At 46.8% G+C, this 25,805-nt stretch overlaps 8 protein-coding genes and 1 non-coding gene across 9 annotated transcripts; 7 read left to right on the top strand and 2 right to left on the bottom strand.

Annotated features, from left to right (window-relative positions):
* Nucleotides 1-9,508: 9,508 nt before the first annotated feature.
* J3D65DRAFT_663700 (uncharacterized protein) lies at nt 9,509-10,286 on the bottom strand (the record flags this gene model as incomplete). The annotated part of the gene is made up of 3 exons (XM_066802690.1): nt 9,509-10,062; nt 10,119-10,200; nt 10,251-10,286. The coding sequence occupies 3 exons, from the start codon at nt 10,284-10,286 to the stop codon at nt 9,509-9,511; spliced, it is 672 nt and encodes a 223-aa protein (XP_066659689.1).
* Nucleotides 10,287-11,342: 1,056 nt separating this feature from the next.
* Nucleotides 11,343-12,153, top strand: J3D65DRAFT_609651 (ribosomal protein L36-domain-containing protein). The gene is made up of 3 exons (XM_066798712.1): nt 11,343-11,664; nt 11,762-11,868; nt 11,944-12,153. Exons 1-3 carry the CDS (start codon nt 11,497-11,499, stop codon nt 11,951-11,953), a joined length of 285 nt encoding a protein of 94 aa, XP_066659688.1. The 5' UTR covers nt 11,343-11,496; the 3' UTR covers nt 11,954-12,153.
* On the bottom strand, nt 12,026-14,475 carry J3D65DRAFT_609650 (restriction of telomere capping protein 5). Its single transcript, XM_066798711.1, has 2 exons — nt 14,165-14,475; nt 12,026-14,106 (listed from the first exon to the last, which is right to left on the bottom strand). Exons 1-2 carry the CDS (start codon nt 14,205-14,207, stop codon nt 12,236-12,238), a joined length of 1,914 nt encoding a protein of 637 aa, XP_066659687.1. The 5' UTR covers nt 14,208-14,475; the 3' UTR covers nt 12,026-12,235.
* A 704-nt stretch (nt 14,476-15,179) lies between these two features.
* J3D65DRAFT_20454 (uncharacterized protein) lies at nt 15,180-18,954 on the top strand. Its single transcript, XM_066794439.1, has 3 exons — nt 15,180-15,916; nt 15,964-18,458; nt 18,515-18,954. Exons 1-3 carry the CDS (start codon nt 15,355-15,357, stop codon nt 18,749-18,751), a joined length of 3,294 nt encoding a protein of 1,097 aa, XP_066659686.1. The 5' UTR covers nt 15,180-15,354; the 3' UTR covers nt 18,752-18,954.
* A 1,469-nt stretch (nt 18,955-20,423) lies between these two features.
* On the top strand, nt 20,424-21,806 carry J3D65DRAFT_609645 (uncharacterized protein). Its single transcript, XM_066798710.1, has 3 exons — nt 20,424-20,628; nt 20,681-21,082; nt 21,142-21,806. The coding sequence occupies exons 2-3, from the start codon at nt 20,915-20,917 to the stop codon at nt 21,382-21,384; spliced, it is 411 nt and encodes a 136-aa protein (XP_066659685.1). The 5' UTR covers nt 20,424-20,628; nt 20,681-20,914; the 3' UTR covers nt 21,385-21,806.
* On the top strand, nt 21,794-22,710 carry J3D65DRAFT_609642 (uncharacterized protein). Its single transcript, XM_066798709.1, has 2 exons — nt 21,794-22,034; nt 22,090-22,710. Exons 1-2 carry the CDS (start codon nt 21,882-21,884, stop codon nt 22,369-22,371), a joined length of 435 nt encoding a protein of 144 aa, XP_066659684.1. The 5' UTR covers nt 21,794-21,881; the 3' UTR covers nt 22,372-22,710.
* A 61-nt stretch (nt 22,711-22,771) lies between these two features.
* Nucleotides 22,772-22,852, top strand: J3D65DRAFT_t14. Its single transcript has one exon. It is a non-coding gene; the product is annotated as a tRNA-Val (tRNA).
* A 246-nt stretch (nt 22,853-23,098) lies between these two features.
* On the top strand, nt 23,099-24,580 carry J3D65DRAFT_20345 (ribonuclease T2). Its single transcript, XM_066794433.1, has 2 exons — nt 23,099-23,492; nt 23,539-24,580. Exons 1-2 carry the CDS (start codon nt 23,378-23,380, stop codon nt 24,405-24,407), a joined length of 984 nt encoding a protein of 327 aa, XP_066659683.1. The 5' UTR covers nt 23,099-23,377; the 3' UTR covers nt 24,408-24,580.
* A 172-nt stretch (nt 24,581-24,752) lies between these two features.
* Nucleotides 24,753-25,802, top strand: J3D65DRAFT_545226 (uncharacterized protein; the record flags this gene model as incomplete). Its single annotated transcript, XM_066796755.1, has 2 exons — nt 24,753-25,466; nt 25,563-25,802. 2 exons carry the CDS (start codon nt 24,753-24,755, stop codon nt 25,800-25,802), a joined length of 954 nt encoding a protein of 317 aa, XP_066659682.1.
* Between the last annotated feature and the right edge of the window lie 3 nt (nt 25,803-25,805).

Below are 25,805 nucleotides of genomic sequence, written 5' to 3'. Positions count from 1 at the left end.
AAGCTAGGTTAGAGGATTAAACTAATTAGGCTTTAGCTAAGTAGGACATCCTACCTAATAAGCTAGAAGATCTAGAGGAGATGGTCTTATATAACGACTATTATAATAAGAAGAAGGGAAAAGGAAAGAAGTAAAGGGTAGAAATTAAAGAAGAGGATAGTAGGGAATAAGTAGTAAAAAGGAGAGACTAGAGAGTAGAAGTTAAGATTAATAGTATTTATATAAGGATAGATAGTAAACTAATTAGTCTACTTTCTATATCTTTATAATATTTACTATAGGCCTAAGTGACTTGTTTTATTATTACTTTCTATTTTAATCTATAGTTCTTCTTAGAGGAAGGCAGCCTTCTATTTTTCTAGATTTTTTAGTAGTCCTGCTATAATAGGGTATAATAAGTAGAATTCTTTAATTTTCTATAGCGCGCTACTAAAAGAACTTGTATTATACTACTAGTTATCTTAGTTATATCCTATCTATTTAACTTAGTATTAAAGCTTCCTGTATAAGACTTAACTAGCTTAAATATAGTCTACTTCCTACTTAGGCTCGTCTTAAATAATCTTAGGTTTAGGTTTAGTATATTCCTAACTAGGAAGCTGTTCTATTTCGGCCTTATATAGCCTATTAGTATAGAAAAGGTTAACTATCTTTATATATAAGAGAAGATTAAGGATGTAAGAGGGTCCTTCTATTCTTATAATCTTAAAAGGTCTAGTATTAGGGAAGTCTAATTTAAGGTTTAGCTAATTAGTAGACCATCTAGTTTTCTTAATATAGATATAATCTCTAACTATAAAGTCTAGCGCGCGACGGTATTTATTAGCTTATTAGTATATATGCTCTTAGGATTTAAGAATAAGATTCTTTATAAATTTAAAAGCTTCTTATCTTCTCTTTTATAGTATTTATACTACTATATAAGCTATCTTTTCTAGTTACTAGGGGGTCTCTATTCTTTATTACTAGTTATAGTATATTTAAGGGGAATATCCTAACTTAATCTTAAAAGGTAAAAGTCTAGTAGCTTTATAGGGAAGTATTACTTATATGAGGTCTATTAATAGTAGAAGATTAGACTAATTATTCTAAAAGTAATTAATAAAAGGTCTTAATCTTTATATAAGATGCTAATTAACAATCTCTATAATACTATTAGTTTAAGAGTAGTAGGATAAGTTAAAATACTACTCTATACTAGTCAGCTTATATAGTTTATTTATAAACGCTAAGATGAACTAAGGGCCTTAGTTAGATAGGATAGACTTAGGGTTTCTATAAATATAGTAGATATATTTATAAAAGAGTCTAGAGACTCCTTTAGTATTAATCTTCTTTATATAAGGCAAGCTAAAGGTTCTTTAACTTAACTAGTCTATAATAACTAGAATTACATTATAGCCTTTTTAGTCTTTAGGCATCTCTTTAAAATCTATAGCTAAGTATTACTAGGGTTAAGTAGGAATCTCTAGAGGTTATAGAAGGCCTAGGTCTTTATTATAAAACTCTTTTATTTAGTAGCAAATATAGCATCCTTACCTATAAATATTAATTGTGCGATTTATAGCTAGCTAGTAGTAATATTACTTAAGGAGTTTTCGCATCTTTATAATACTAGAATAGGCAGTTATATAGGTAGTATATAAAGTATTAAGTATTCTCGTGCGGAGGTTATTATAATCTAGTATAAAGAGGGTGCTATATTATAATAAAAGACCATCCTTTAGTTCCTAACTATTTCTTTATTTAAGGTCTTTTAAGAGGGCCTTCTATCTCTAGAGTTCTAATTTAGAATCTTCTTAGTTTATATAGAGAAGTTTATCTAAAAATAATACTAGAGAAGGAAGTTCTTATTCTAAAATAGAAAGAGGGATAATAGTCTCTAGTAGGATAAGGTATATCTCTTATATAGCCTTTACTTTTTCTTTTTAAGTCTTTAGGTCTTCTTATTTTTAAGTAAGGCAATTAGTAATAATATTTTCCTTTTCTAGCTAATAGGAGAATCGTACGTGGAACTCTATAAAAAACTTAGACTATCTAGCTTATTATTAATTAAGTTATTATTTAGTAGAGTAGTACTCTAATACCTAATAGTCTATTATTATAAGAAAAGGTTTTTTAAGGCTAATAAGTATTAGTCTCTATTCTTCTAGTCTATTCTTAATAGCTAGTAGTTCTTTATTAGATATTCTATAATAAAGTTCTATATTAGCTATTATCTTAGAGTAGAACGCTACTAGTTTCTAATTATATAAAGGTTATTAGAGCTGCATTAAAACGCCTATAGTAACTCTATTACTTATATTAGTCTCTATATAAGTATTAAGAGTAGGGTCGTAGTTAGCTAGAAGTATATTACTATATATTAGCTTCTTAAGTTATTAAATTACCTCCTCTTCTAGGGGTCCTAGTAGTCGCTATTTTGCCTTAGAGTATAGTTTCTCTAATAGCTAGCTAATTTATCTATAGTTAGGGAGAAATCGTTAGTAGAAATTATAGAAACCTAGGAAGGATTAAAGAGCTTTAAGGGTTTTAGGTATTAGCTAGTTTTATATAGGTTCTACCTTATCTAGGTCTATCTAAATGCCTTCTATAGAAACGATGTATCTAAGGAACTTTATATAAGTAACTAAAAACTTACTCTTCTTTAAATCTACCTATAGTCCTGCTTTTTATAGTCTTACTAGTACTTTTTTTACTTATTCCTCGTACTCTATAGGGTCTTTAGAGATAATAAGCATGTTATCTATAAAAGCTATAATAAAATCATCTAAATACTTAAAGAGAACCTAGTTAATAAAATATTAAAAGGCTATAGGTCTATTACTTAATCTAAATAGCAAGATATAGTATTTAAATAAGCTATATCTTATATAGAAGGTAGTCTTATCTTCAGAATCCTTAGTAAGATAAATATAGTAGAAAGCTTATTAAATATTAAGCTTAGTATAAATTTTGCCCTTTCTAACGCGCTAAAGTAACTCTATAATAAGAGGAAGGGGGTGTAAATCCTTAGTAGTTTATTTATTAAGCTATTAGTAGTCTATATAAAATCTCCATCCCCTACCAGGCTTTTTTACTATAAGAATAGGAGAAGTATAGATAGTAAAGCTCTTAGTAATAAAGCCTTTCTAAAGGTTCTTAATAATATACTCTTTTATAGCCTTAAGCTGCTCTAGAGACATTCTATAGAGAGGACTAGGTAGAAGCTCTAGTAGACTATTATATATAAGAGATATTTTATAATTAACCCCTATATAATATAGTAGTAGCTTATTAGACTCTATTTTAAAAAACACATCTTAAAATTCCTTATAAGTAGCTAGTAGCTTAGAAGCTAATAATTCCTCAGTTTCTTTATCTTTAAGAGCTGCTTAAACTTATATAAGGTTAATAGTATAGATCTCTATTAGTACAACTTATATTTTATAGATAGAAAGCTTAAAAGTATCTTAAGTTTAAAATTTAATTCCCTTAATAACCTATACTAAGGGAAGAAGGTATTTATTAAAGTTTTTATCTCTATAGTCTATATCTACTTAATGTTCTTTCTACGGTTTATTGCTTTATATAGAGACTTTTAGTAGGCGTAAAAGATACTAAAAGGATTAGTTAACTAGTAGCTATCTCTAGACTAGTTTATATTATTTATAGTCTAGAAGAATATCGTGCTAGTTAAAAAACTATTACCTAAGAATCATGTTATTACGGCTAATATTATAAATAAAAGTATAAGTAGAAACTATTTAATCCTAGAAGTAGAGTTAAAGATAAAAGTAAAAATTAACTTTCTTATTTATATATTAGTTAAACCTAGTAATATTAAGCCCTTTACCTATTATTCTCTTTTTTATAGCACCTATAGACTGGAGAGTTAGTAGTAGCTTAGGGTAAATAAAACTTATACTACTAGTACTAGTATTAGCTAGGGCACGAATTTCTAAGGCGCAGCTATTAGATATAATTAAGGTTTATATAGTAAAGGGTACACCTCTAATAAAGTAACTAAGATTTATATAAGAACCCTTAATATATATTACTCTAAGTTTAGACCTATAGTAGGAGACTTTACCTAGGTCTTATTATTTTTTAATAAAGACTAATCTCCTTTATTTATATAGATATCTTTAGCGCTTTCTTCTTTAACTAACTCTATTGCCTTTATCTCTAGTTATGGGTATTATCTCTATAAATAGCTAAACTAGCTATAGTAATTATATAGTCTAATCTCTATATAGACTTCTACTTTACCTTTATAGGTTGTATTATATAAGGGAGCCCTAAATATAGATTATACCTAAGTATAACTAGAAGATAAAGTACTTATACTACCTAAGGTAGTTATCTTTACTTATTCTTATTATCTCTTCTTTACTCTTTCCTTATATAATATAAGTATTAGTTTTCTATAGTTAGAACGGTAGTTACTAAGACTTTAAGTAATAGGGTAGGCTTATTAGAGGTACTTATAAAAGTTAATATCCTTATCTTACTCTATAGTAACTATATAGGTTTAAAGGAGAGGATCTATTATATTATAAAAGTCCTCTTTCTACTATTCTTAGGGAAGATCTATATCTAAGGCTAATTATATAAAGTTTAATTAAAACTTCTAAAGGTCTATAGAAATATAGTATATAAGAGAGCGTAACTGCTTCTTTATATTCTTATATTTATATAGACTCTAGAGGAGGTTATCTAGGAATTTAAAGATATCCTTATTTAGAGTAACTTTATTAGCCTTTATATAAGAAGTAAGAAAAGGAGTTAGGTAATATAAGACTTCTCTACTAATATAGGAAATAATATAACCTGTAATATTCTATTTAGTCTCCTCTACTATATCCTTAGTAAAGTAATCGTGGTTTTATTTAATTTTATTTTATATAAGGAGGGTCTAGTATTTATATAAGGGGTCTTCTCTATTAGTAAGAAGAGGAGAATTAGGAACCTTACTACTTTAGTATTTCTTACTACTTAAAGATAAAGTAGAGGTTTTAGTAGTAGTTTTCCTTATATAGGTTAGAGGAGGTCTAAGAGTCCTTATTACTCTACTAGTAGAAGGATCTTAAGAGAGGGTAATAGGTCTTAGGTACTAAGCTAATAAAGAGGGCCTAATATATCCTTCCCTTAAGGCTTCCCTTAGTCTATTAGTATAGTTTAAGAGTATTTACTTAAGAGCCTAGTTCTACCTTTATATATAGTTTAGTTGCTGCTATACTTAAGACTTATTTAAGGATATAATCTTAGATTTAAATTAATTAATATCTAAGCGTAGTACCTTTATAAACGCCTCTATAACTAGAGCTTAAATAGTATAAGTTAACCCTAGGTCTTAGGTATATTCTTTTACCTCTACTACTAGGACTAAGTAGAAATTATATAGGAGAATAGGGGTAGGTCCTCTCTTATTATTATTTAATAAGTATCTAGTATTATATAAATCTTTAGTCTCTTTATATAAATCTTATTAAGTTAATTAACTAGTACTAATACCTTTAGTAGTACTAGACGCGTCGGCTTTATTCTTAGCTATACTATCTTTATAGTCTTCTACTTAGAATATCCCTTAAGTAGGTTATAGATAGGATGCCTCCTAAATATTTATATACTACCTTATAGCCTTAACTAAAGACTTCTATAGTTAATATATACTTAATACTCCTTAGTCCTTAGATAATACTAATACGCCTAATAAAGACAACTTAGGTTTACTAGGGAAAAGTAATAAGTAGTCTTATATAAGACTATAGCTATATATAATATTACTTAGGTTAAATATTATAACACCTTTATAGGTAAAGAAGTAGGATAGAGCTAAAACTTAGAATAATCTTTTATATCTATTATAACTTATAGATTTCTTATTATATAGGTAAGGGCTAAAGGTAAACTACTAGAGAATATATATATATCTTAATTAAATCTAATAAGTTAAAAGAACGAAATATAAAAGATACTTACTACTTATATATTTCCTAGTCCTTTCTTTATACTATTCTACCTCTCGTCCTTTATATAAGGGTCCTTAGTTATTATTAGGTAAGTTATAAAGGTAAGGTATTAATAGGCTATTACGTAGTATCTTCCTAAGGCTATAGTGGCTAGTGCCAGGCTGTAGTAGCTAGTACTAGCCTATAGGTTTCGGCCTAAGCTGTAGTAGGCTACTACCTAAGGTAAGGCTTATACTTCCTATAACTATATAATGCTAGGTTTATCTATACTAGCCCTAGTACTTATATAGGCGCGTGTATGCCTATTATAATAATAACTATTAGTATATTACTTAGAGTTATAGAGATAGATAATACTAATAAATTTACTAAAGAGTAGGAATTATATAAGATAATAAGGGATAAAATAATAAAATAATAAAATAACTATTAGTAATAATTATATAGATGGTATTATAGTATAATACTAAAATAAGCTAGATAAGTAATTTATACGTGTAATGTAAGGGCTTATAACCTAATAAAGTAAGATAAGAGAACTAAAGACTCTATTTAAGACTACTCTAAGAGCTATCTATATACTACTAAAACTACTAGGAGGAGTAGTAGCTAGTGCTAACTACTAATAAGTCCTAAACTTATTAAGATGTATAAAGCTAATAGATAAGTATATCTTAACTAAAGTAGTAAGTTATTATCTAGATAAGCTATAGTTATCTAGGTAAACTATAGCTAAGATGACGCGATAGGAGACTGCTTAGTATTATTATATAGGACTACTAATAATAACTGTATTAAATAAACTTTAGGACACTTAGATTATAGAAAGCGCTCGTATAGATCTAGAAGTGACATGTCCCCTATGCGTGGTAAGGGATAGACACTGCACAGCTTAGTAGAAATATATGGCGCAGGTAGGTTTAAAAAGGACCGAATCTTGTTTAAAGGTATAGTCCGTAAGATTTCATAGATGTGTTGTGGAATAACCAGCGGAATATCTGAGAACAACGGGAAGGTAATTTAACAGGGTAAGATGTGGTTGGTGGATGAACCGAGGAGGTTGGAAACATGCTCAGCACTTCTATAGGGATGGACGCACGGCGGATTCTATCCAGAACAGACCCCGATCCCACGGTTGTGGTTCCTCAGCGGTTGGGCACAGGCCCTCAGCCCTCTGTGTGAAAGAAGCACTTGCGTTCCTGGCGGGCTTTCCGGAATCTGGAGTCGGACTTCGCACTGTGAGCATTCGAACATACCCTCAAGATGACCATCGTCAATATGACAACCGAATTTGCGACAATTCGCCTTTCCATTGACCGCTCTGGAAGCTGATCGCTCCGTTTTCCGGGAAACGCTTTGGAGGAAGAGACACAGGTCTCGGTAGGCAAACACCATGGACATCATTGGGGGCCTCAAAGGAGCCGCAGACCAACGATGGATGACGCAAGAGACAGACAGAGCGCTGGAATTGGGCATGAAAAAGGGTTCACTGAATCAGACTCGCCATGAGAAACAGGGGCGTTAAGGGCCTTTGCTAGGGACACGCACTCGAAGCCGTCGGGGCGCTCCATTAGCTGAACCTTATATGAGCCAGGGGTTCTGTTCGAGCTGGAAGCAGGGTAAGCCCATGGTTTTAACCAATACGGACTCTCGGCGGCCACTGACCTTATCTGGACGTCCCGCTGTGGAACTTGCTGCTTTGCCATCACAGCATGCTGCAAGAGAGACAGCAGAATCAGTCACATTTACGCAAGGAACTCAATTACCAATGCACAGGCACAAGGTATCGGCTGAAGACATTCAATTGACTTTTCCGTTTAGGGACCTCGTTCGTCCGCCGTCTGCGCCCATTTTTGACACCTCTGCGCCAGCCAACGCCCTTTCGCATTCGTGCTCGCCTTTTGAAACTTTCTGAACCAGGTCCGTGGACAAAAGAGAAGGGAGCAAGGTGCCCGAGTATCCAGACCAACAAAAGAAACTCAAGTCATTCAGACCCAGGGCAAAAGCCAAAGTCCTGCCAGTTTGGACCTCGATCCGCGTCGTGCTAGACGCCAGGGTCGATGTCTGCCGAGACGTCGTATGGGTCGAACTCAGCATCCTCGTCCTCGTCCTTGACCATGATGTCGTCTTCGCCCAGGAGCTTCTTCGCAAACTTGGTGCGAGGCTGGTCGGGGGACGAGCAGGACCTGGCCCTCTTGGTTTTGGTGCCGCCTTCGTAGAAGGGAGTGTGCTCGTCAGTGGACAGCATTTCCTCAACAGACTCTGGCTTCGCCTCGGCATACTCCGGGTCGTCTTCAACGACGCTGTCCTTGCGCTTCTTCGGAGAGGCCTTCTTGGTGCGGCGAGGAGTCAGAGGCTTGATATCCGCGGTGGTCGAAGCTCCAGCTTCGGGGAGAGAAGCAAGTTTCTTGAGGGTGCCGATGCGGTGAGTGATGGACTGCGATTTCGGGTCTGCCACTTGTCAGGATTCGGAAGTGAGGGATGAAGCAAGCGTCGTAAGGATTTCGTTCGAGTGGTTTGGCCACGATGTTTGCGCGAGAAGTGAAGTGTCTGTTGCGGATATAAACTCACCCAGGCCCATGGCAACATTGAGCTCAGCCAGATTCGCACCGCCGACCTTGATCTTGAACTTCTGGATGAGCAAGGCAAGGAGCTGCATGACAGGTCAGTCAAGAGACGCGACGAGCCAGACGCGAGGATGTTGTACCTTGGCATCTGCCGCCGCATCCCACGTCATTGACTTGCGAGGCATTGTTGCTGTAGCAGGAGAAGAGTCGAATGAGTCTTTGCTCAACTTTTGGAGGTGAGTGGAAGTTGACAGGGTTTGGATGTTGAGTGTTGGTGCTCAGAAGTTCGAGTTGGAGGAAGAAGTGACTTTTGTAGGCAGTTGGTGGCAGCGCCGAGGAGGCGACTAAGCGTCACGAGTTTCCGTCAACCAACTCGTTCTGGAAGACAAACCAGCACAGTGCGCCAGACTGTCGTCACCAGCAGACGGAAGATATCACAGGTGCAGTGATGTGAGGATCTGAGCCATGCAAGCCATGCACCTTCCAGGTTCAAGGGAGATCAGAAAAGACTCAAGGGCATGAGAGTCCGAATGAATTGTGCAAGGTCTGAGCCCGCCAGATTCAAGAAAGGTGAGGTCAAAAGCTTGGGAAATAATGGGAATGAGGTGATTGGATGCAGGATTGGCTCACGTTCAGGTAACTCAAAGCGACTTGGCTTCCAGCCTTGCCAAAACAACAGGGCAAACACGGGAGCAGAGGTGAATGACTTTGGACATGACACATCGGATTTTGACAGATGAATAGCATGAGGAAGGATTGAATTGAATTTTTGGGGTCGTGCAGGTCTGGAGGGCCCGCAGATCGTCGATATTTGTTGCTACCTATCCGAAAACCCCAAGTACTCCTTTTCTTCTTACTGATGTAAGACTCCCGAGTGGCTGTCATGCCAGCAAATTCGATGTCCTCCTCATAAAACCACCAGACGCCAAAGAAATCCCCGAAGTGACAGTCTTGAGAGGTCGTTGTTGTGTTGATGATGTGAATTCTTCAAGCCTCGCAGTCGCTCTCGCCCTGAGAAGCCTTGGGCTTGAGGTTCTCTTGGTCGGTGTCGGCCTCACCATCGGCCTGGCCAACGGCAGCAGCGAGCAACTCGTCACCAGCGTTGTTCATGACGGAGTCGGCGCGGTCCTCCTTGTCGCTGCCCGGATCTTCCTCCTTGATGGCAGCCTGCTCAGTGTCCTTGGCCAGCTTGGCGGCCTCGACTTCGGACTTCTTGGGACGGCCACGCTTCTTGGGAGTAGGAGTGGGCGGAACAGTACCGTCCTCGCCGTTCTCTTCGCTGGCGCCGGGGGTCGCAACTTTCTTGGGGCGGCGGGCGCGCTTCTTGGGGGTCGGAGTGACACCAGTGTCATCGGCGTCGGCGCTGGCGTCGTCGGCATCGGCCGTCTTGCGCTTGTTGCCCTTGGACGCCGACTTGGGCGTCTTGAGATCAGCCTCAGAGCCCGCACCAGAAAGAGTGGTACCAACGAGCTCAGGGTGGTCATCGTAGAACTTCTTCTTGAGCTTGATCAAGCGCTGAGAGATGGACTGGCCGACGCAGTCTGGAGAATGGTCAGAGCTGGAAGGCAAGCAAAAGCGAGTGTGATGCATGGCTTACCAGGTCCCATCCACGTGTTCAGCTTAGCGAGCGTCTCTTTGTTGAGCTTGAAGTCCGTGTAGTTGACAATGCCAACCAGGAGCTGAGAAGAAGTGTCAGTGGAATGCCTAACCATAAGAGAAGGGTACTGACGCGAGCATCGGCGTCGGCGTTCCAGTTCATAGGCATGATGGGCAATGATCTGTCTTTGCTTGACCTGTTTCTGAAGTGGGAAGTTGGATGTTGGAGAGGGAAGGAAGAATTCTGGTCCGAGGTAGAAGTGGAGGTTGGAGGTTGAAGGTGGAAGAGGAAAGGAAGAAAGGCGACGGTCGGGGGAATTTTTATACCTCGAGACACTCCCATTTGGCGGTGCTACTCGAAGCGATGATCTGGGAAGGCAACCGCCAACTTTCACAGCATGTGAACTTCTTTCTGGTAGAAACATGAAATGCACATGCACATCTCCACGCCGCTTTTCCCTACCCATGGCTTCGCAACGTCAGTGCTCACTTTTTGCTATCCGCCACAAACCCAACTTTCCCATTGATCTGGAACGGCCGGTACACAACGGACGCATTCGCAATGAATGGAACCTCGCCCCTGTCTGGTTCGGCAAGCTTTCTCTCCAACCACTGCAAGGCTGGATATGAAGCACACTGAAGCGGAACAAGCACGATGCTTAAGTTTATGAGACAGGTGGCAAGGATCATTTTTGGAAACAGGTAGACAGGCCTGTCGACATTTCTTTTGAAAGGGAAGTTAGACGCGCGGAAGGTGGAGCGAAAAGCAGCTGGCGAAGCCTGCAAGTTCATGGCAAGCAACAAGCCGGCCAGGAGACGACGACTCTTGAGGGGGACCGGCCCAAAACTACCAGAGCAGACGCCGACTCCGAATACAGCAGGAGAACAAAGTCAACACCAAATCAAGACTGGATATGTCAAATGGAAGCGAAGGAATCGGGAACGCGGAAGGAGAAGGCGCCCAAAAGACTGGCGTTGGCTAGGCCTCGTAGACAGCTCACACTTGCAAGAAGTCAAATTGGACAGACGGAAGCAAACCAGTAGGCTTTTGGTGATCGCGAAGCCAACGACGGGAAGTGAAGAAGTAGGAAGAGGTTTACTTTCTTTCGGCAACGAAGTCTGTCGTGCAGCCCGCTGGCTGCCAAGGAATCGACGTCCATCCCGCTCCGCTCCGCTCCGCTTACTACCGAGCGACCTCCGCCGCCGGGGTTCCAAACACATCGGATGTACAGTACATCTACCTTCGCCAGCACAACATCGCACCCAATTCAGTCCATCCACGCATTGCGGCCCAGCTCTCGAATCTCCAGACCACAGTCCGAATCTTGATACCTCTACCTGGCCCTCAAAGCCCCTGACGACACCCCAAGGCCGACACCATGTTCGCCCGCACACTTCTGCTTCCGTTGCGACAAGCCGCCGTCTTCGCTGCATGCGCCGCCAAACCGAGTGCGACGCGCGCACTGACGACGTGGGCGAGCAGGCCAGCCATGGCCGTGACACAATACAAGAGCGGCGGTATGCTCGAGCAGATTCGCGGCATGAAGGTTGGTCCAGCCGAACATTTCATACTCGCCGTGCTCGCATTGGTGCTGGCAGACTTTGTGGTTTGGAGAGGATGCTGACGAGACGGGCGAGGATCAGGTGCGCAGCTCAGTCAAGAAGATGTGCGATGGCTGCAAGAGCGTGCGCAGAAAGGGCGGCCGCTACGTCTACATTATTTGCAGCAAGAACCCGAAGCATAAGCAGAGGTATGTGTGGCGACGGTCTATAATGACGGGGATAGTATTAGAGATGTGGGGTCCTAGTTGCTAATAAGCCTATAGGCAAGGATGAGCGGCAGCAGCATCATGGCTGAAGGAAATCGGGATATCGGACTGGCGTTTAGAGGAGGGTTGGGACATTTACCACAAAAGCTACAGACAACGCGGAGCAAGTCAGGCTGTGAATGGCATGTCACAGACATGCAAAACTTTGGTTTCTTTCCAAGTCCATGTGACAAGGTATCGCTGTCGTACCAAAAAGTCCACTCCAAGTCAAGTTTCCCAGTGCCTTTGCACGTCCGATCCAGAACGCCCAGTCTAATGAAAGTCCGACCATCGTGGGACCGGAGCCTCTTTACACACTGCCGCCGCTTCGCTCTTGGATGAGGCCGGCCATCTTCAGCAATTCTCTGTCGGCCTCGACATCACCAGTCCCCAGATTGATCCTTCGCCTTGCAGCCGCCTCCCTCTCCTCGAACGCCCATGCCTTTCTCTGTGTCTCTGCTTCGTCGTCCCCGCCGCATCCCCATACCTCGATGGACTCGATCATGAACCGATCCTGCCAGTCTCTCCTCTTCCTACTTGGATTATTCGACGATTGGAAGGACCCGCCTCCCTCGCAAAGATGTGTAAAGACGCCGTATTCCAAGGCAGAATCAAGATGTAGCGAGACAGGGCCAAGCGGGATCGGACCATGTGATTGACGTGAGTATGAAGCGGATGCACCAGCTTGGGGAACCGCTGAGCCGAAACCGATGCCAGAAGGATGGTGTGGGGGTTTGTCAAAGTAGACGTAGTTACTGGTGGTACTGGATGCGCGGAAAAGGTCGTGTGTCGGGCCAAGTTGGAAAAGCATCGTCGATTTGTCGCCGAAGCACGTCTTTGGCGTACCTTTCCATGGGACCGGGATATACGCACCGAAGACAAGTGTTTCGTCGCGATTCGATTGCGAATTTGTCGATGGGATGTCTAGGCTACTTGGAAGGCGGCTGTGTGGGAGCGAGTCGGCAAAAGCCCGCTCGCTCGAATTTGATGGTCCGTCTTCAAGGAGACTGCCGGAAACGAGGAGGATGGATGGGGCACGCCAATTGAATACAGCCTTCTCAAAGCTGCCCATACTGAATCCATCATTTCCACCAGAGTAGAGAGGTCGGAGTCGTCTAAACAGGTTGCTGCCTTTAATCATGAACGACAGTTGACTGAGTACGTTGAGATCGAGAATTTCACCAGAAGAGAGCAAGACTGGTTCCGGTGCAGGTACCTCCTTGACTGGAGCTGACTGCTTGGGCGATTGAATAGCTTGGGCTGATGGTGCGTTTGGCTCCTCACCCTTGCGTTTTGAGAGATCAAAATCCTTGGCGAAGAGGAAATGCTCGAACAGCGGGTTGAGCCCATCGAAGAGGTAGGGGAGAGAGCAGGAGATCACCGTCTTGAAAGACTTGAAGTTGATACCTGGACTGCTCTCCAAGCCGAACGCAGAGAGGATGTTCCCAGCCGTGTCTCTGAGCCCCTTTAGCCGTTCATCTGTCAACTGCGCACCGTATATTGCAAGGTCGTCCTGAGCTTCGAGAGGAGCGATGAACAGCAAAAGCTGTAGCAGTCGGAGAAAATTATCTGTCGGTATTACTGAATGCTGAGTCTTGGTTTGCTCCCCTTGCCTGAACACTTCAATGACATCCATCGAGTCGAGAGCGGCCAGCACAAGCTCGTCCCCGTCGTCCTCATCCCCGTCGTCGTCGGCCGGTGCATCCACTGCAAAGCCACTGTAGGATTCGATGGGAGACGCTGGTCCCTTGTCATCAGTGCTCATGTCCTCCGTGTGGGCGGATTTTGTGGGCGAAGTAGCTGCCCCCAATCCACGGTCGTAGACGGCAAGGCTCCGGTATATTTCCGCAATCCATACGCGGTCACCCTTCTTTCCCAGCACAGGAGTGTAGCGCCGAGTCAGCAGAGTCACGACCTTGAGGAGGTTCTCGCTCGTCAGGATCGCGGGTGCCTGGCTCGGAAATGGAAAGGCTCCTAGGTAGCTGGCCATTTGGAACATGACGGACGAGACGGCGAGAGCGTCGGGTAGGGCGAGAAAACGGCATAATGTGGGCTCGCTCCAATATTTGATACCCGAAGAACTGTCGGCGAGGGACTTGAACACGGAAGTATAGCAATACAGCTCAAGAGGCGTATAGCATTTGGTCGAGAATCGGTTGGTGAGCTCCAGGGAAAGCTGTTCTGGTGCGCGTTAGCTGCAATATCAGCCATATACGCGGCTAAGAAAGGGCGGAAATACCTAAAGTGGGCGGCGGAGCCTCGACAGATTGATCCTGTCCCATGGCTAACTGTAGGTCGGCTAGGAGTGTTTGGAGCTGGGTTGGGCTCTGCTATTCACGACGGGAGCTTGCGCACTGATGTGAGCACGGCATGAGCACCTTGCGTCAGCCCCAGCCCCACTTCTCCGCCACACATACTGTGGCTCAAGCCAGGGCAACATGAAGCTCGCAAGCGGTTTTTGAGGGGTAGCTTTTCGCCAAAGAGAATCGCCGGTTCTGTCCGCTGTAGTGCACTTGACACATATTGTCTGGTTCTGGCTGAGCGCTGTGGGGGCTCACTGGGTGTTCACAGTCAACGGGGATGTGCAGGCAATTATCAGAATCGGCGTCTTGTGATTTAATTCGGTTGCTCCGAAGAAGGTTCTAATGCTGAGCACTTGTCTACTCTCAATTGTCCCAGAGCCAAAACCATTGCTGGCTACGTGCCTTCAGCCGATGTGCTTGGTCGAGAGAGCGTGGTTTCTTCAGCCTCTCGCACGACTCGCTGCCCCTGGATACATGTATCTTGTCAACCTTGGTTTCTGAAGCCTGAGACCCTTTCCAGATGAGTGGGAACAATTGATAAAGCAAGCGGGGTGATTTTCAACCTGCAGACAGCGCATGACGGTAAGGCCGATTGGCGGCAGAGGCTCCCCCGCGTTCGCTTCGAAGACGAGGGACTGATTTTCGGCATGGAGCTGCTGCTGCGAATGTATGCGTATGCGCCGGTGCAGGGTCTGCAATGTTGCATGGAGCCGCGCAGCGTGGATGGCCAAGTTGTCCTGTGTCGCGCATCGAGGCTGTCCGCTGTCAGCAGCATCTGACCGATGCACCAACCGAAGCCGGGCGGAGGAGTGCCGTCCCCGCAAGAGACCGGACGGACCTCAGGTCTGCTCCATGCGTCTCCACAACGTCGTCACACAACACGACCTGACCAGGTCCGAAGCACGCCTTTCACCGCCCCGTTGGCTTTCGGCTTCCATCTCGTGTCTCGACAGTACGCCTCACAGCTGCGCGACCGTCCACACCCCTCGCGCCGTTGTTTGGAGCTTTGCGACTCCCGGACTGCTGGACCTTGTCCTGTCACACGAGCTCCAGGCTGCCCCGGCTGTCCATCGAAACTCGTTCTTTCGCCGCCGCGCGTCTGGCCTTCGCGCCAAACAATCCCATCATGCGGCCACCAGCCTGGTCAGCGCCGTTGCTGGCAGTCGCGGCCTTCTCAAGCTTCTCCGCCTCGCAAAAGACCTTTAGCAACTACACCAGCGCCGACCTGCTGCAAGATCCCTTCGCCATCTACCGCGACGACCGTCCAGACGGCTGCCCTCCATGCTTCAACTGCAATCTGGAAGATTTCCAGTGCCACCAGTTCGCCAACTGCAGCAAGAGCAATGGCAAGTGTGTCTGCCCTCCGGGCTTCGGTGGCGAGGACTGCGCTTCGCCAGTTTGTGGCTCTCTAGCAGACGGCGGCAATAGGGCGCCGCGGACAGACAAGTATTGCGATTGCAGAGACGGCTGGGAGGGCATAAACTGCAATGTGTGCAAGGACGACTTGGCTTGCAATGCGCTGATGCCAGAGGGCGTCGATGGTGTCTGCTATCGAGAGGGCCTTGTGGTCAAACAGAACTTCCAAATGTGCGACATTACCAACAGGAAGATTCTGGATCAGCTCAAAGAGCAGAAGCCACAAGCAACCTTTTCTTGCAATGCCGAAACGGAAGAGTGCAACTTTCAGTGTGAGTAGACCATTCAAAAGTGGGGCACGACTGCTGACAACGGACAGTCTGGGTTGATCAAAAGGAATCCTTCTACTGCGCTCTGGACGATTGCGCCTTTTCCGCAACCGCCGAACCGGACAAGAATACAACCAAGTACAGATGCGAGAACATCAAGTGTCGGTGTATCCCTGGGCGCATGCTTTGCGGAGAAGAGGGTTCCATCGACATTGGCGACTTCTTGAAGGAGGAGATTCAGGGCCCGGCGTCATTCACGTCCGTTTCCACTGACGGTGGAAGCAGTGAAGATGGTAGCAAGTTCTCTGAGCCCGCCATGAACAACCTCATCTCGAGCGTCTTTGGCGACGAAAGCATCTTCTTGGACTGTCACTCCGGAGAATGTCTGTACAGGACCGATGTCCCTGGTTACACCCGACCTGTAAAGGCCATCAATACCCCACTGATTGCCGGAGTCATTGCCGGGTGTGCGCTTTTCATAGTATTGGTGATCCTCATCGTCTGGTACTTGGCCAGGAGGAGTCGTCAACGCCGCTGGGGCCCGATTCATCTTTCCGAGGACGAAGATGATGAGGCTGCTAAACTCATAGCCGACCACAGACCTTCCGCTCTCTTTTTCGAAAACGTTTCTTACAACCTCAACGGAAAGCAGATTCTGAGCAACATCCAAGGATCAGTACATCCGGGCGAATTGATGGCCATCATGGGTGCTTCTGGAGCTGGAAAGACGACCTTTTTGGACATACTCGCCCGCAAGAACAAACGCGGCACCGTCTCGGGCGACATTTACGTCAATGGAGAAAAGGTCCCCGACGAAGATTTCAGGAGCGTCATCGGATTTGTAGATCAGGAGGACACCCTGATCCCGACCTTGACCGTCCATGAGACTATTCTGGACTCTGCCCTTCTTCGCCTGCCCAAGGAAATGAGCACAGCGGCCAAGGAACAGCGCGTGGAAGACGTCGAGAAACAGCTTGGCATTTTTCATATTCGCCATCAAATCATAGGATCCGAGGAAGGAAGCGGTCGTGGTATCTCTGGTGGCGAGAAGAGAAGAGTCGGAATTGCCTGTGAGCTCGTGACCAGCCCAAGTATCCTCTTCCTCGACGAGCCCACGAGTGGCCTGGACTCTTTCAACGCCTTCAACGTCATCGAGTGCTTGGTCAACCTGGTCAAGAATTACAACAGAACCGTGGTCTTCACCATTCACCAGCCTCGATCCAACATTGTCGCGCTGTTTGACCAGCTCATTCTGCTAGCCAGAGGTAGGACCGTCTACTCTGGGCCATTCTCTAGTTGCCAGTCCTACTTTGATACCATTGGATACACGTGTCCCCCGGGTTTCAACATCGCGGACTATCTTGTCGACCTTACCATGCACGCGGCGACTCCGCGCCGGCCCATTGACGAAAACAGCTCCCTTTTCGCTGACCAGGATGATGCTCCCACTCGGGCAAGCAGTGCCATCGGAGTCAAGTCCATTCCGAGCATCTCGAACGCGAGTCTCGACACGCCTGGAAGTCCAGGGGAGTCCAGTGTCCGCCCCAAGGGCAAGAGAAAGACGTCGATCAAAGCGCTGCAGGACCGCCAGCTCTTTACTCGCAAAAAGAGTGGCTATGAGAGCACGCGGCCTCAAACTCCCAAGACCGACGACGAGCAGTCCCTTCCTGAAAGCGCGCCTGATCACATTCGCCTGCAGAGACAACTGGGCAACCCTCCACCGCAAATTATGGAGGACCCAGATTACCTTCCTCCAGCTGCTGAGGGCATCACTGGTACTGATCTTGATGCCTTGGTAGCCAACTACAGTCAATCTGAGGTCTCCGAATCTCTGCGCGAGGACATTTACGCGGCCATCACCAATGCTAGCGCCGCTAACGGACACGCCGATGCGCGTATGCCCAACGGAACAGCGTACAGCGGGAAAGTCAAAGGCTACCGAAAGGTTGGCTGGATTCGCCAATTCCTCATTCTGTCGCGCCGTACATGGAGGAACTTGTACCGCAACCCGATGCTCATGCTTACCCATTATGCCATTGCAATTCTCCTTGCCGTCCTCATCGGCTTCTTGTTCTACGGACTTACGGATGACATCAAGGGGTTCCAGAACAGACTGGGGCTTTTCTTCTTCTTGCTCGCCCTTTTTGGCTTCAGCACGCTCACCGGCTTGACCGTATTTGCCCCGGAACGCCTCATCTTCATGCGCGAGCGTGCCAAGGGCTACTACTCGCCAATTTCATACTTTGCCGCCAAGGTCCTCTTCGACATCGTGCCACTTCGCCTGATTCCTCCAATCATCATGGGCGCGATCGTCTACCCAATGACAGGCCTCATCCCCGACGCGGCCGAATTCTGGAAGTTCATGCTTTTCCTCGTCCTGTTCAACCTGGCCGCCGCAAACATCTGTCTCTTTATTGGCATCGTCTTCAGGAACCAGGGTGTCGCCAACCTGATCGCCACCTTGGTGATGCTATTCAGTCTTCTATTTGGCGGCTTCCTCTTGAACCACGAAACCATTCCCAAGGCGGCACTGTGGCTGCAGTCGGTACGTTTTTCATCAATCTTTCATCCATATCATTCTACTGACACTTCCTGTCCCAGCTCTCCATTTTCCACTACGGTTTCGAAGGTCTTATCGTCAACGAAGTCAAATACCTGTCGCTCGTTGACCACAAGTACGGTCTTGACATAGAAGTTCCCGGCTCCGCCATCCTCAGCAGTTTTGGCTTCGACGTCATGGCTCTGTGGCGCGACGCCATCGGTCTTGCCATCTTCGGCGCCGTCTTCGTCGTCCTGGCCTACGCCAGTATGCACGTGTTGCTCATTGAGAGGCGGTAAAAGGTTGGAAGGTTGCTATGTGCATCTGTGCAGCTGCTACGATAGATAGAGTTGTGGTTTAAAACCAAGGCTAAATTGCAACAGCGTGCATGTCTGCCTGGGTTCGAAGATCTTTTAGCGACCGCTTTGATTGGAGCGTCAATAGACGGGACATGTGTGTCTGAACGGTGGATGGGCACGCTCAAGTATTGGTACCTTGACCGGGACATTGAAAGGAGACGCAACTCTGACGGGTTATAATACACAGAAGACGGGACGGTAAGGCGGAAAAGCTAGCTTAGCTAAATAGTTACCCTTTGTGTATGTATATATTCTTCTATGCGTTACAGATCAACTGAATGTCTACCTCCATGATTTGGAGCAATGTGGGTGCATTTCCTTGTGTCAAAGTACCTGAAAGAGATGTATGTACAAGGTGGACGAAATACCAAACTGCCGCGGAGCGCGCTTTTCCTTCCTAGTCTGGTTAGCGATGCGAAGTCGAGCGCCCCATGGTAGTGGCTGCTACGACGTACCTTAGACTTGGTAGCAAAAGCCGTGGCACACACAACCCCTAATCACTACACTCGATGTTTGAATGCTTGAATGCTCCCTGTAAGCTACAGTAACAGCGTATGAATGCTCTCCATCAGTTGCAGTTACAGTACATGAATACTCCCTAGTAGGCGAAACCGATTCTCTGCTCTTGTTGTGTGTGCCACGACTTTTGTGGCAGAGCCTTGGACTCTGAACCCGTATCCCCGTACGGCCCTGAGATACTGTGACATTCGTTACTTGCAGGGAGTTACAGAAGAAAATGAAGAAGAAGCCTATGACTAAAGCAGAGCTTCGCATCCTTTGTGCTGGAGTTTGGTAACCAATTGGGAAGTAATACCACGGCCCAAAAGAAGGGTTCTCGGTGGAGGAAATCCGCCCGAAATTCGCAACAATGGATTGAGTTGCTCCGCCTTACTGCACGGCTGTCGATAAAGCAAGGACGGATCTACAGTGAAAACTTCGATGGGTCACAGAGTTTGCGACTTGCTGTTGGTTCCTTGCAGAAAGGGCGACTCAACGGACCGTGCGCGAAAGGTTCAAATACCGATAGCTGTAGAGAAGAGAAGTTTTTGCGCGAAAATTGGTTCAGTGAAATGGATGAACTCGTCAGACTCTTTTGGCAGCTCAGCTGCTTTGAGCCACAGTTTTCCGCGATACCACCTCCGACTTGACAGTTTGTGCTCTGGAGTCAAATGCGCTCTTTCGTGCAGTGTAATTTCTGAAAGCGAAGCTTTTTGTTTCAGAGCCTGGAAAGCTTCGTATGTGTTTTTGATTTGTCAACAACTGCCATCTGCGTATCGCCACTGGTACGAGCAGTCTATCGTCTTCGGATTCGCTTTCGCACATTTGGACAGGTACTCATTCGACCAAAAAGTGAATATTGGGGATCTTGGATCACCACAAGGCGTTTTGGTCAATTCAGGAGGATTTTGAGAGCAGCATCATTTCCGCAACGAGCCTCCGCCCACGCACCGCCACAATCAGTACGGAAGCGCGAAAAGCAGCCCTGCAGAAGCATACTTGTTCTCGAGACCACTTCACAGGCTACATGGTACCTAGGTATTCGGCTGATATGTGCACAGATGCCACTGCGCAACCTACCCGTACTATTTCAGATTGATACTAGAGCTGAAGTCGAAATCGGCAACTCTACCAGAATACAGGCAAGTGTACTAGTTGTGCCTTGTCCCTATCGAACGGGATTCAGGCCAATATTGAGCCCTGCCCAGCCTAACCGCGCCGCCGCAACCGGGAACCCGGAATTAGCTCTTCAACACCACCGAAGCAACCTCTTAAGGTTTTTGGACATCTGGGCGTTTAGTACGGAGTCTACGATCACTGTACGAGATTGCTCCCCCGCATTACTTGCTTGCATTAACTTTACTCGACTAGTTGCTCCTCCAGTCGGGAACTGCGAATAGTCTCGGGATAGAAACCAGGCTGAGATGCGTAATCCGTTGATGGCGCTTAGTTTGTGGAACAAACGGGCAACCCTACGCGCATTGCCCTGTGGTGCGGCGGATTCTTGGAAGTCTATAAGAGCCCATGTCGTCCTGTATTGACAAACAATGAACTGCTGATCACCATTCCTCGTTGTCAAATTGTTCACGTTACCACGCGACAGTCATGCGAAACACAATCCTCTTTACTCTTCTCGCGCTGGTCGTCACGCTCGTGTCCGGTGTCGCCATTCCCGAAGATTTCGGAGCGTCGTTGAAGAAGGAAGGCGGCAATTCCGACTACTGCAAAGGTGTCATTGGGTTTTCCAAGGTTCCCATCTGGGGTAAAGGAAGCGTGCGTCAACGGAAACCCCCTTTGATCAGGGACTTTGACGCTGACGAAAAGACATGTAGCCACACGAACAAAAGCTCAAGCCGAAGGACCGCGCCAAAATTACCAAGGACGATATTGCTCAAGCTGTCAGCGGGTGCAGGAAGGGTCTGGGCAAGGATTGCAAGATGATCATTTGTGATCTCGCTGGCAGAACCCTAGGAAACCTATGCGGCTTTTCCAGCTACGCACCAGGTCCCAATTCTGTCAATCCGGATGCGAACAATGGCGACTACAAGTTCTACGACCCACACTGCTTCAAATAAGTGGAAAAGGATAATCCTGTCTGGAGTTGCGTCTGGATAGGACGGTGGTGGGCAGATATTGCCAGACGGAATGTTAGTTGACGGCTGGTTTTGGCGGTCATCAACAAGTTTGCGAATAGACAATGCCTTTTCAATGCGAAGTCGTCGGGCAGTTGGTCGAGTTGTCGAGTCTTGACAACCATGGCCTTTGGTGTTTGGGACAAAGGCCGTGAAATGTGAATTTAGCCAAACAAGCTAATTTCGCGCGGTTGGAAACAAGGTTCACAGCCGCGAGGCGCGTATTCGATCTTGGCCTGCATCCGGACCAATCAGAAACCAAGCTTGACCATTTTGCAAGAATGAGAAAGCCTAAGAGTGTTGTTAAGCAGGGCATATGCTACCCAAATTTGAATGTGGAGTAATACGAACCGGGAGTATAAAGTCAACATCAGACCAAAAGGGTGACTTGCATCTCCAAACTCCATCTTCTCAAGCTGCTGGAGCGTCTGTGAATCACGATGATGAGAATTTCAATCTTCATTTCTCTCCTGGTGTCTCTTGTCGCGCTCGTTGCCGGACAGAACGTCGCGACGCTTGACAAAACGAGCGGTGCGGAAGTCAAGGGTGACTGCGGAATCGTCGGATTCCAAAAGCCTGGCGAGTTCAACGCGGTACGTTTGGCATTCCCTTCTACGAGAACAATTCAGCGCTGACGGCCATTCGCAGTTTACCAAAGATACGCCCTTGGAAGTCAAAGACCGCAAACTGCCCTTCAGATACGACATTCTCGACTGCATCGCGAATTGCAAAAAGCAGCTTGGACCAGACGGCTGCGGCTCCGTTTTGTGGAGTCTAAAGTTCGCCCAATGCGGTATTTCGAGTACGAAGTTTGATTCCAACATCAACCGAGACGTGCGCGGCGACCACCTGTTCTACAAGCCGGAATGCTACGACCAGATCAAGGATCCCAAGAAACCTTTGGATCTCATTGTACAAGGACAGAATTAAGTGGCGGGGCCGGCAAGGAGCACGAAGTCGAAATTGCGTTCGCTTTCATTGCGAGTGAATGCTCCGGGGTTTGGGGTGCTCTGCGCTTTGCGGAGTCTGTCGGTTTTCAGCTTCGGCTGCTCTTGTAGCGTCGATGTACGGCCCGAGTCTTTCCGCCGACGGTGGCGCGAGAACACTCGGTCTGGTCGGACGAATGGAATGGCTTTGGAGAACTTGCTGTAACATCTGACACCTCCTTGATTGCTGAATGAATGGAGTGCATCATGACTAGGGCTCAGAGTAGATGAGGATGCTAGGAGAGATGGCGCGAAGGGCTGAAAGAAGAACGGAACAGAGAAACAATCATCACGTGATGCAAACTGAATTTATATCTTGACTTGCTCTCCATTCTTTTTCAATTGCGAGATTAGTGTAGTGGTTATCACGTCAGTCTTACAAAACTTAACACTGAAGGTCGGTGGTTCGATCCCGCCATCTCGTACTTTTGCCTCTCAGGACTCTTTTGGCCCGATTGCTATACATTTTGGCCCCCTAGAAGTTGATAGTCTGGCGTCAGAGGAAGTGGCATGCCCCTGGGTGCTGTAGAAAACTCGATTTCGTGGACGAAATCCATGGCAACAGAGAACGGCCATGGGAGAGGATCAGCATGATCTCGCGTAGCATTCCCAAAGGAGTGTCCATTCTCCAGCTGATAGTTCTGAGCCTTGCTATGCACAACACCATTACCACCTTCCAAAGTTGTAACTGTTTCCACACTCCCTCGGCTACACCTGTCCAACTCCCACGGGCAACCCCTGAATCTCGACCAACTCAAGTGTCGGCATCACTGCTCAATACGAGGACTTGGGCCGACGCGGCGATGAACTCGCGTGCAAAGCCCGCCAATCATTCTAGCACGAGCAGCGGGCTATCTGGTTCCACACAGATACCACGGCATGCGGCACGCAAAATGTTGGTGATAAAAGACTCGTGGTCCAATTGACACGCATAATCCTGTATCGTGAACATGCATCAAGTCAGAATGCAGGTCCTGTGGTTCATATCAACGAGCGCCTTGCTCTTCTCTGAGGCACAGGCGTCGCTCTATGGCGAAAGCACTCTAAACCACAGCTGTGTCTTGAGTATGCTACAATCCAGTTTCCAAGGTTTACGGCTAACAGTTCGAAGGTCCGAACATCTTGTCGTGCTCCTCCGGCGCAGATCCGACTCAAGTCGACACTTGCTGCGTCGAGACATACGGCGGACTTGTTTTGAGCACGCAGTTCTGGGACACCTACACCGGGCTCGAAGACCAGGGCCAATTGCTTCCAAAAGACAGCTGGACGCTGCACGGCCTGTGGCCCGACTTCTGCAACGGCTCATACACGGGCTACTGCGACCTCTCGAGGCAATATGACCCAGACCCGTCGCCCGCCACCACTGACGACGGCACCGAGATACCACCATACACGGGCCCCAACATCGGCACGTTTCTCGAGCCCTTTGGCAAGTACGACCTGCTCGAATGGATGAACACGTACTGGATTGCCCAAGGCCAGCCAAACGCCGACTTCTGGGGCCACGAATTCTCCAAGCACGGCACTTGCTACTCGACGTTTGATACGCCATGCTACGGTCCTCAGTACAACAACACGCCACACGTGGACGTACTTGACTTTTTCGAGGCCGCCGTTCTATATTTCAGGCGACTTCCGACCTGGGAGTGGCTCGCCGACGCTGGCATCACGCCATCTAATGCCACCGATGTGTCCTACTCCATCTCTGATATCCAAGGCGTGTTGGCGGAGCAGTACGGCGCCGTGCCGTATGTCGGGTGTTCTGGTTCGAGGTACAATGAGACCGAGGCTGGCAGTGGAACGACGGATAATGGGCGGACGGCGTTGTCTGAAGTGTGGTATTATTCGCATGTGTATGGGCGGCCGCAGGATGGACACTCGGTGCCGGTGAATGCCTCGGGGAGCACTACGAGCTGCGCGACCTCAGTCGGTGCGATTAGCTACTTTGAGCGTGCCGATGGCTCGACGAGGTTGATGTGAGATGTCGAGGCATTCCGACAAGTTGTGGCCATGTAAATGCTGTAGATAGTCGTGGATGTACTCCGTCTGGTATGACGTCGAGAAAATCCAATAGCAGACGGTGCAATGTCGTGGAGTAAGAAGCTTTCATTGCGGGGAGAGAGCTTTGATGCTTCCCGCGTTCGACTGCGGAGGCCGCGCCCCGCAACGTCCGACGCGCCGACGTTGCGCGACCAGAATGCGATGCCACTCTTGCTTCGACACCTGAAGCTGTAAATAATTGTCCTTTCTCAACCGACCCTCGCCCTTGCCAAGACCAACCTCTCCAAACCCACCTTCCCAAGCTCCATCGCTCAAATCGTTCCAATGGGCTGGTTCTCGGGCTCGTCCGACGATCCCTCCAAAAACCTCGACCCTCAACTCAAGGACTTCCTCGACAAGGAGCTATCACACTTTCGAGCTGGTCCTCCAGCAGTCGCCAAACCTCCTCCAAAAGCGCCTGAGCTGACCCCGCAAACCGCCGAATCTCAAGTCCCACGCGAATCGCTATACCAAGATGGCCGCTTCGCACATCTCTGGAAGACTTACACACCGATCACAGAAGTGGAAGCACGCTTTTCGACGGAGCGGGAACAAATGAGCGAAATGTCTGCGACGCTCAAGGACCAGGTGTCGGCAGTCAAAAAGGCGGCCATGGAGAATTGTTCGATGGAGGACCAAGCCATTAGTGACTGTTACAAGAGCGGCACCTGGATGGACCGCATGATGATGTGCAGGAAGGAGAACAAGGCCTTCAACCGCTGTTGGACGATGCAGACGCAGTTCCTCAAGGCATTGGGCTATCTGGGCGTCGCGGGGCGCGATCCCGAGACCGAGGAGAAGGTCCAGATGCACGCCGATCGCCTCTTTCACCAGATGCTGGAGCAGGAGCGGTTGATCAAGGAGGCAAAAGCCAAGGGCGAGCAGCCGCCCGAGTTTGAAAGCGTGTTGAGCAGGGAGAATGTTGCAGCGACCAAGGAGGCTGCCGATACCAAGGCGCGCGCTTTGAACGCTGATGCCCAGAGGCAGCACGCGGCGATTGTGAAGAAGAAGATGGAGGAGCAGAAGCAGGAGAAGGAGGCTGATCGGAAAAGGATGGAGGAGCAGAGGAGAGAAGTCGAAAGGAAGGAGATCGAGGCCATGCCCATATCCGAATCACTCAAGGCCGATATTCAGGCGCGACTCAAGAACCGCGTTGGTTTGGACAGAGAGCTTGAATTCAGGGCTATCCAAGCCGAAGTCGCGCAGCGTCAGGAGATTGCCAATAACTCTGTTGCGCTGATTGAAAAGGGAAAGGCAAACATGTTGGCCAGACGAGAAGCTGGACAAGAGACTCTTGGAGATCGAGTGAAGAGATTGTGGGGAGGTTGGGACTGAGCT

The sequence above is a fragment of the Phyllosticta citribraziliensis genome (assembly GCF_038025025.1).
Source record: "Phyllosticta citribraziliensis strain CPC 17464 chromosome Unknown J3D65scaffold_1, whole genome shotgun sequence".
Classification (NCBI taxonomy): domain Eukaryota; kingdom Fungi; phylum Ascomycota; class Dothideomycetes; order Botryosphaeriales; family Phyllostictaceae; genus Phyllosticta; species Phyllosticta citribraziliensis.
The sequence above is the reverse complement of the archived record's forward strand: the minus strand, read 5'-3'. Positions and strand labels throughout refer to the sequence as shown.

Excerpts from the sequence above, each read along its gene's own strand:
- J3D65DRAFT_609645 (XM_066798710.1), top strand. The coding sequence starts at position 20,915 with ATGCGAAACACAATCCTCTTTACTCTTCTCGCGCTGGTCGTCACGCTC. Across the intron at positions 21,083-21,141 it reads CCATCTGGGGTAAAGGAAGC|CCACACGAACAAAAGCTCAA; the intron begins GTGCGTCAACGG and ends AAAGACATGTAG.
- J3D65DRAFT_20345 (XM_066794433.1), top strand. The coding sequence starts at position 23,378 with ATGCATCAAGTCAGAATGCAGGTCCTGTGGTTCATATCAACGAGCGCC. Across the intron at positions 23,493-23,538 it reads AAACCACAGCTGTGTCTTGA|GTCCGAACATCTTGTCGTGC; the intron begins GTATGCTACAAT and ends AACAGTTCGAAG.
- J3D65DRAFT_609650 (XM_066798711.1), bottom strand. The coding sequence starts at position 14,207 with ATGGGACAGGATCAATCTGTCGAGGCTCCGCCGCCCACTTTAG. Across the intron at positions 14,107-14,164 it reads GGCTCCGCCGCCCACTTTAG|AACAGCTTTCCCTGGAGCTC; the intron begins GTATTTCCGCCC and ends AACGCGCACCAG.
- J3D65DRAFT_20454 (XM_066794439.1), top strand. The coding sequence starts at position 15,355 with ATGCGGCCACCAGCCTGGTCAGCGCCGTTGCTGGCAGTCGCGGCCTTC. Across the intron at positions 15,917-15,963 it reads GGAAGAGTGCAACTTTCAGT|TCTGGGTTGATCAAAAGGAA; the intron begins GTGAGTAGACCA and ends GACAACGGACAG. Across the intron at positions 18,459-18,514 it reads CGGCACTGTGGCTGCAGTCG|CTCTCCATTTTCCACTACGG; the intron begins GTACGTTTTTCA and ends TTCCTGTCCCAG.
- J3D65DRAFT_609642 (XM_066798709.1), top strand. The coding sequence starts at position 21,882 with ATGATGAGAATTTCAATCTTCATTTCTCTCCTGGTGTCTCTTGTCGCG. Across the intron at positions 22,035-22,089 it reads AGCCTGGCGAGTTCAACGCG|TTTACCAAAGATACGCCCTT; the intron begins GTACGTTTGGCA and ends GGCCATTCGCAG.
- J3D65DRAFT_609651 (XM_066798712.1), top strand. The coding sequence starts at position 11,497 with ATGTTCGCCCGCACACTTCTGCTTCCGTTGCGACAAGCCGCCGTCTTC. Across the intron at positions 11,665-11,761 it reads AGCAGATTCGCGGCATGAAG|GTGCGCAGCTCAGTCAAGAA; the intron begins GTTGGTCCAGCC and ends GGCGAGGATCAG.